At 45.1% G+C, this 8,778-nt stretch overlaps 1 protein-coding gene across 5 annotated transcripts in view; it reads left to right on the top strand.

Moving 5' to 3' along the window:
* Positions 1 to 877: 877 nt before the first annotated feature.
* The window catches only part of RFT1 (RFT1 homolog), a 39,114-nt gene continuing 31,213 nt past the window's right edge, over positions 878 to 8,778 (top strand). For 4 of the 5 annotated variants that reach the window (XM_060110561.1, XM_060110564.1, XM_060110565.1 and 1 more), the window contains exons 1-5: positions 878 to 992; positions 4,315 to 4,400; positions 6,466 to 6,582; positions 7,708 to 7,897; positions 8,472 to 8,573. In XM_060110561.1, coding sequence (XP_059966544.1) covers positions 930 to 992; positions 4,315 to 4,400; positions 6,466 to 6,582; positions 7,708 to 7,897; positions 8,472 to 8,573 — 558 coding nt within the window. In that variant the 5' untranslated portion in view covers positions 878 to 929. Of the gene's footprint in view, positions 993 to 3,013; positions 3,083 to 4,314; positions 4,401 to 6,465; positions 6,583 to 7,707; positions 7,898 to 8,471; positions 8,574 to 8,778 lie in introns of all 5 variants that reach the window. The other variant, XM_060110562.1, reaches the window with a different exon arrangement.

Here is an 8,778-nt window from a genome sequence, read left to right as displayed (position 1 = left end):
CACGTCTCACCTTATTCACCGCTGACAACAAGTCCCAATTTTCAACGCTTGAGAAAGGATTACACAAAACCACACATATGAAGATGCTGTATTTAACTTCTGGTCCTCAGTTCTTTCGCTGTAAAATTGGGACACACCTGTCTAGTCTAATTCAGGGGACCGTGTCCGTGATTTTGTAAGCGAAGTCCAAATGGCAAAAACTTATTATGGTGGCTTCCCTCGTGGCGCAGTGGTTGAGAATCTGCTTGCCAATGCAGGGGACACAGGTTCCACCCCTGGTCTGGGAAGATCCCACATGCCGCGGAGCAACTAGGCCCGCGAGCCACAACTACTGAGCCTGTGCGTCTGGAGCCTGTGCTCTGCAACAAGACAGGCCGCAACGGTGAGAGGCCTGCGCACCACGATGAAGAGTGGCCCCCGCTTGCCGCAACTAGAGAAAGCCCTCGCACAGAAACGAAGACCCAACACAGCCATAAATAAATAAATAAATAAATAAATAAAAATTTTTAAAAAAGAAAACATTTCTTAAAAAAAAAAAAATCTTATTACGGAGGCCAGTGAATAGTTTGTCCCTTTTGACAGATGAGGCCAGGGAAGTTAGTGTTTCTTGGTTGGTGGGCTGGGAGTTTCAGAGAAGGGGCTTTGGCTACTTTAATAGCGCCTCTTAGTATGGTCACAGTATTTAACTTATTTGGAACAGGGAGATATAGGCACAGAAACCACACGTCCTCTCAAACGGGAGAGGCGATGCGGCGCAACCACGCTGACTAATCCGAACCCGGTCCACTTAAAGGGCCAGATCTTCCCTGCCCCGCCTCCGCCGTACAAAATCGCCAATCATCGAACGAGCCGCTCCGTGACGCTGTCTTCTTGCGACAAAGCCGGCGGTCTGAGGCGTTTACTGGGGACGGAGCCCGGGCGCTGAGGCTATGCGCCCCCGCGAGGTGCTGGGCCAGGCGGCCCGGCTGGCCTCCTCTGGTCTCCTCCTGCAGGTACTCTGCCGGGCCGTCCTAGCCCGTTCCGTAGCCGGGATTCACGGGGAGGTGGCCCGGGGGCCCTTGAGAGCCCATCCCGGGGCAGACCCAGCCCTGGCATGGACCCCGCTACTACGGAGGGGTTCCGCGAGAGGCGGTGGCGGCGGCGGCCGAGAGGGGACACCTGGGCCCGGAGCTGGGAGCCTGCGTCTAGAATCCTGGCTGGGAGACTGCAAACAAACCACTTTTCCTTTTGAGCATTATATATCCCATATGGCAGTAGGGGAGGGTTAGATCAGGTGGCAGGGGTGCCTTTGGTGCTCTAGAATCTCATATATTTTTAAGGCAAGGGTTTATTTTTTCCATGTCCCACTCCTTACCCTCAAACACTTTTTTCAAACTCTGACTCCCACTGAGTTCAGAAAGACAATATGGCATGGCGAAGAACAGGGACCTGGGCTCAGACAGGCCTGGACTGGAATCTTGGTTCTACCATGCCCTTGTTGCATGACCCAGGACAAGTGACTTCACCTGCTAAGCCTCAGCTCCTCCTCAGAAAACGGGGGTAATAATAGTACCTAGCTCATAAGGTTGCTGTGAGGCTAGGTTGGGGTTATTCGGATAATTGCACTTAACAGTAGTATGCTCTGGCTCTTAGTATGCACTCTTCCTTAAGGCAGTGTGACCTTGGACAAGTCACTTTCCCTTCTTGGCCCAAATTTTCACGTCAGATACGGTGCATGCCAGTTGATCCAAATGGTATTGTAAAGATTCTTTTAACCCTAGAACCTGGTCATTCTAAGTCATGTGGCTCAGTTTCTCTATGTCTCACTCTTGACCGTTCAACCCTTCCTCACAAAAGTCCTGAATCTACCTTTCCCTTTGTTTTAGAGAGGCAGCATTTCACATAGAGGTTAGGAGAAAGCACCAGGCAGACTAGGGCTCAAGTTTGGGCCTTGCCACTTGCTAGATGCCTGCACTTGGGGAAAATCTCTTGACTTCTACAATCATCAGTTTCCTCATCTTAAATGAGAACAATAATGCAACCTCATAATGTCATTAGGGAGATTAGATGAAATGCCTAAGTGCCTGGCATAAGTACTTAATAAATGTTAGCTAGTTTTATTATGGTAATATGAATTTTGAAAATGGTCACTGTAGGGGTGAAATGAGCCAATCTATGTAAGGCATGTAGAAGAATTCCTTGCACAAGATATGCACTTTATAAACAGCTAGTCATCTAACCCTAAGTTAGTTGAACCCTAAGTTACCTAGTTGTGGTTTTTTTTGTATTTCACAACATTAATAACTTTGAATTCAGTGCTTTAGCCACAGTGTTGATTGTTCAACCTTTGATGATACCTTACTACTGAGATTAGCTTCATTAAAAGAAAACAAGTCATAGCAGAAAACACACTAGACTAGGAGTCAGGTGGCCTTACCCATAAGCTCAAGCTGGGTCATTTGCTTGCCATGTGGGCAAATCCCTTTGCTCCGAGTTTACTTGCTTCCCATGCATTCACCCGGTTGCTTTTAGGGGTCAGGTAATTAACAGATGTGAAAGGGCTTTTTTTTTTTTTAAACTGTTAAGTCCTTTACAAAGTTAAATGAAGACTGTTGCTAATAAGGGCCACTATACGGAGCAAATACTGGGGAGTGTGAGCAACCTTATATCTTCATTAGCTCAAACCTTTATTCAAACCAATTAGGAGATATGGATATAGCCTAAGACATTAAGTTTCTTAGTGATAACTTTGAAGTTAACATAAATGTGTGCATGTGGGTTTTTTTTTTAACTAGCTATAATCTTTAGGTTTCTTGGAGTGTTTTAATTCAGTCTTGTGTGCTTTCTCAAATTACAATGCAGACACTTGAGGTAGCTTTGCAATTACATTGTGTTCTGAAAGAATTTAAGAGCTTATTCTCTGTAACTCTGAGCCAGCCACAGTGTATTAATGCCTTTCATTTGTATGCATTTTTCAAAAATGCTTTCACTTCCACGATGTTTTTTGATCCTTGTCATCAACTCTCTGTGATAGGTAGCCTCACCTGACAGGGATGAAAATTGAGGCTTACAGAAATTAGAAGATGATGGGTTTAGCTAAATGGTGAGTTGAGACTCTCAGCTGAGTACTTTTTCCGTTAAGAGCTGCATGAATTGGTTTCAAATCTCTAAAATTGAATACAGAATTTGGTGTCTATGTATGTACCCGCATGTTTCTAAGGAGAGGCTACCAAGCTTTCATCAGACTTTGAAAAGATCACCTTTGACTCCATAAAGGTTAACACTGATACCTTGGCTTTGGAGACCTTGCTGCTCTGTGACACTTCAGGGACAGTGTTAGACTGCAGTCTCCCTTTTTGGTCATACCTTCCCCGGGAGATTTTCAGACCACTGTGGTCCACTGGCATAGTTTGATTGAATTTTCCAGATTGCAACTGTTCACATGTAACTCTGAGAGTGCTTGACACAGAAGTGATCTGTCATTTGCTCTGGAGTGCCCTTGAGTTACATCTGTGTTGCTGCCAGGATGCAGAGGGGGTGTCACTTAGTGAGGCTTGCACCCCAGCCATCATCCCCATTTGGCAACCTCACTTAATTGCAACCTGTTTTTCTCTGTCTCATGGGAAGAATTCTTTGTTCAGGTGGTTTTCTTGAATTCACAGGCTTGAAAGTCTCAGGATATATCCTTTTCAAATGGTGATAGCTGGACTCTGTTTTCCTTTCCCCTCTATTTTATAGTATCTTATTGCAGTTGTTTGAAAGGTATTTTAGTTCCTCTCTGGAAAGTGGCAAATATTCAGTAAATAAACATAGCCTTTTCTGTTTTCTAATTGAGAAACCGAAGTTCAAAGAGATTAAATGTCATTGTCAGATCCTTAGATATTACTAGGCAAAGAGGAGAAGTTAGATTCCATCGTTCCTGGTAAATCTGCTATATTCTGCAGACTTCCACTTGCTAAGTGTGTGCTCTTTCTAAACAGGCTGGAGGGAGGGCCAGTGTGAAGCACTAACTAGAATTCCCTTTCTGCTCCCTAGAGTGCCTGACTGAACTTGAAGAAATTCAGTGAATCTGTCAGGGCCTCCCTCTTCTCATCAGTAAATTAGGGAGACTTCCACATGCCTTCTTGGGTTCTTTGACCATTGCATGAGAGTGCCGAGAGACCCCAAGGAATGAGATTTCAGAAGCAGTGCAGACAGGTTGAGCATTTTAAAGAGAATCTCTCTGGCAAAGCTGCTGTATGTCGTTACATTAAGAAGAGCAGCCATCTTGTGTTCATTTCAGCGAAGTAAACCTTCCCAATATAATTTATTATGTATTTTTTTCTTTTTCTGTAGGTGTTGTTTCGATTGATCACCTTTGTCTTAAATGCATTTATTCTTCGCTTCCTGTCAAAGGAAATCGTTGGCATAGTGAATGTCAGGTAAGAAGGGGTGTACCCTGGCCTTGTCCACAACTCACATCCCTAGTCGGGTTTTCTTCAAACTCTGTACCTGTGTGTCACCCTTGGATTTTAGAAGCATGGACCTTTACCAGAAGCAGAGTGTTTCAGCAGTGGGCTGAAGAGAAGCGTTAGGCGATGTTGCTTTTAATGGACCCATGGTGTGTTTTCCATTAGCAGCCTCCAAATACACATTTCTCTGCCCGCTCTCCCTCTGTGCCTTAAAACCCAGGAGAGGAGTGGGAGTAATTCACTGCAAACTCCAACTCAGGTATAATCCTGTGTTCTCGTCCTGCTGACAGCAAAGGAAGCAGGAATTCTGCAGATCGTGAGGATGTACTTTGTAATTGCAGGGCTGGAACAGCCACCTTCCTTCCCTCCTCGGTGAATTTTATAATTGGAAAGTGGAAGTGGGATGAGAGCTGAGTCCTTGTCATTAGTTCCTTGGAGGCACTTAGAAAGCCAACTTGCTTTGTCTTTTAGACTCTGTTTCTTCTACTCTCCTCCTGTCTGTTCAAGGACAACCACACATATTCTACCTTCACAAATGACACAAAAGTATATGAAGTGATGTGAGTGCTCAGTATAGCTCAGCTTCCCAGGTGTGTCTTCATGTCCTAGTAAACAAGACATTATGTTCCAGACAGCATTTCACATCTAATATTTACCGAACATATGCTCTTGGCTCTGTTCTCAGAGCTTAGAGAAGGGTCTCAAACTTTGATGGGCAAAGGAATCATCTGGAGAGCTTTGCAATTGGTAGGACTGAGGAGGTGCCCAGGAATCTGCACTTTGACAAGTTTTTCAGGTGATTTTGAAATAGGGACCATACTTTAAGGAATGCTCTTTTTGGGACTTCCCTGGTGGCTCAGTGGTTAAGAATTCGCCTGCTAAAGCAGGGGACACGGGTTCGAGCCCTGGTCCTGGAAGATCCCGCGTGCCACGGAGCAACGAAGCCCATGCGCCACAACTACTGAGCCTGCACTCTAGAGCCTGCAAGCCACAACTACTGAGCCCGTGTGCCACAACTACTGAAGCCCGCCCACCCTGGAGCCTGTGCTCCACAGCAAGAGAAGCCCCTGCAATGAGAAGCCTGCGCACCACAACGAAGAGTAGCCCCAGCTGCTGCAATTAGAGAAAGCCTGCACACAGCAACAAAGACCCAATGCAGCCAAAAATAAATAAATAAATAAATTTATTTTAAAAATGAGAAATGTTCTTGTAAAAGCAGGAAGGAAGAGGGCCAAGGCCTCTTAGGTACTCAGACTTTAAAGCAGTTTGGGCCTCTCCCCACTGGCCTCGCCCAGATTTGCAGATCCCTGCATTGACAGCCCTTGTCTGGCCTGTCTACCTGCTTAAGGTATAGTTCAGTCTCATTGGGACAGAAGCACTGGGTCACAGAATGGTCCCTGGACAACCTCAGGTACCTTAGCCCTGGGCCATCCTCATTCTAGCTTCATCCAATCAACTGCCTGTTGAGGAAGGGGAACTGTAGCTACTCTTTGCTAAGGTGCAGGAGGGTCCACCTAGGTAAGCCCGCCAGGAGGAACGTGGGCAAGCCTTGCCCATCTGGGTCGCAGCAGCCCCAGTAGTGGTTGCCAGCCTCATTGCCTGTGTTGAGATTCTCTACTCAATAGAGCCTCAGCTTCTTTCATAAGAGTCATTAGGTCACCAGTCTCGGGGTGGCCAAGAGGCCCTCTTGCTGTGTGCGGTCATATCTTGTCCTTTTTTCCTCCTTATGGTCAGAGCCACACCTCTGTATAGGCACAAAGGCTGCAGGCTTTGGGGGCCTCTGTGGCAGTTTCTGTCCTAGGCATAACTCTCTATAGGCACACGCTCATATGTCCCTTGTTTGGTTCCTAACTCTCCTATTGTATGGATCAGATTAGCTGGGGAGGGGGCTTCTGTAAGAAACCATTGCCCCCCGCCAATCACCACCAGTGATCTATGACCAAGACTTTTCCTCCTCCCGATTGCTAGCAAAATCCCAGAAGTTGTCTCTATGAAAAATCTAGACATCATGTTGATTGCTGCTTTTCCTTTACAGGCTAACACTGCTTTACTCTACCACCATCTTCCTGGCCAGAGAGGCCTTCCGCAGAGCATGTCTGAGTGGCAGCACCCAGCGGGACTGGAGCCAGACCCTCAACCTCCTGTGGCTAACGTGAGTTGTGCTTTGGCCGGAGACGGTTTCACGGAGGCAAGTGTGATAAGTGTGAGAAATTAAACAGCAACACTTGCCTAAAGCTGAATAGTTTCCAGCTTGGGTTTTGCAGTGGGCTTCTGGGCCCTTGGCGTGGGACAGGAAGGGGAGAACATATGTGTGAAGGAGCATCCCTGGCTGTTTTCTCTCCGGATGGCCAGGAGCCAGGAGGAAGCTCCGGGTAGGGGTTTCTGTGCCACGTTTCTAACCCCACTTCTACCCTCTTTGGAGGCTGTTTCTGCTATTTTGATTCCCACTGGGCCTGTGCCATCTTTTTTATTCCTAACCTTTTTCCTTAGAGTGTTTTCTGCACTTTTAACAGCCACTTATTATTTTTTGAAAGCCTTTTAAGGGTTTCTTTGTATCTCTCCTCAATTTTGTTATGTTGATTTCACTTCTGAGCCTTTTAGAATATTCTTGAGGACCAAGTACATCAGCTAAAAGTTGTAATGGCTTTTCTGCAGTTCAATCCCTGCCAGGAGGGCTAGTAATTAAAATGGTTTCCCAGTCCTGCCCTTGCATAACTCCTTATTACCTCATGGAGATGACTGTCATAACGGCTGGTAGGTGTTTATTTTATTAGAGGAATGACTGTTAGCCACCCAGTCATATTGAAGTGCTCTCTGGTCACACCTGAAGGGATACTGTGCACTGGACTACCAATTATTTGAGGTACAAGGACCAGCTGTATACCGTCCTTCAGTTATTCTAGTGCAAACAGCAGGCACTTCTGGGAGTTTTACTTACGAGTCATTGTAACACAGTGGATAGGAGTGCAGGCTTTGGAGTTAGATCAGGATTGGGTCCTACTTCTGCCCTGAATAGCTGTCTATGACCTTGGCCAAATTACCCAGTGCTTGTCAGCCTTAGTTTCCTCATCTTTTAAATGGGGGTAATGACAGAGTATCATTGTGAGGAGTCAGTGAGATAAAGGGGGTGAATCATATGCCTGGCATGTAGTAAGTGCCTGAATAAGTGGTAGCTATTTTTATTATGACTATATTTCTTTTCTGTTCAATGTTACTATTTTAATATATTTTTATTTTTATATTTAGCATATTAAGAGACATTTGTTCCCTTTTCTAGAGTCCCTTTGGGTGTGTTTTGGTCCGTGTTCCTGGGCTGGGCCTGGCTACAGTTGCTCGCAGTGCCCGACCCTGATGTCATCCCCCACTACGGAACTGGAGTGGTGTTGTTTGGGTTCTCGGCAGTGGTGGAACTTCTGGGAGAGCCCTTCTGGGTCTTGGCACAAGCACATATGTTTGTCAAGCTTAAGGTCAGTGTGCCTTCTGCTGTGAATGAGAAATGAGAAGAACAGGAGAAAGAGTGGTTTTTAAAAAATGCTTTTATAGGAGAGAATGGTCTTTTCAGATTTGCATCTAAAAAATATTTGGAAAAAGGTAACATGAACAGTTCAGTTCATTCACTTGAGATTTGTCAGATGAGTTTGGTTGAAGTTTACCTCTGCTACACTATTAATGAAGAACAAGTTTTGGTAATAGGGAAGTTATTAGTGTAAATAAGAATTTAAAAGGACGTTTTTCAGATTTTTCTAGTGATTCTATTTAGTTGTATACGGATATTAACTTTTCATCTTTTAAAATATATTATTTGATACATACAAAAGAATATAGTGTGTAACATATGTAAATCTTAAAGCATGATAATATACTGAAGGTCTATGAACCTAACCACCCAACCCAAGAAGTAGAACATTATTAATACTGTGTCCAACCATATGCCCCACCCCTACCACCGGGGTAACCGCTATCCCAGATTTTCTGGGATTCCTTTGCATCTTTAGTTTTTCATAATGTTTGTAAAGTGTACCCTTTACCATGGGTTTGCAGGTGGTTGCTGAGAGCCTGTCAGTAATCCTCAAGAGCGTCCTGACAGCTTTTCTCGTGCTGTGTGTGCCTCACTGGGGACTGTATATTTTCTCTTTGGCCCAGGTAAGAGTTATGACTTTTAACTTTTGTATAATTTCTGTTTCTCCATCTGTTTTTTACTTCTTGGTTCTGTTACTCTGTGATTTACATTTGCAGTATTCATGCATGTGGAGAAGGCTGGAAGCTCTAGAAAGGTGGTCTTGGCACTGCTTCTCCTCTGGCTGCCATGTCCATCCCACTGCATACACGGACACCACTGGTGTTTGTG

This window comes from Mesoplodon densirostris, chromosome 10 (genome assembly GCF_025265405.1).
Source record: "Mesoplodon densirostris isolate mMesDen1 chromosome 10, mMesDen1 primary haplotype, whole genome shotgun sequence".
Lineage (NCBI taxonomy): Eukaryota > Metazoa > Chordata > Mammalia > Artiodactyla > Ziphiidae > Mesoplodon > Mesoplodon densirostris.
Note: the sequence above shows the minus strand (reverse complement) of the source record. Positions and strands in the feature narration are given on the sequence as shown.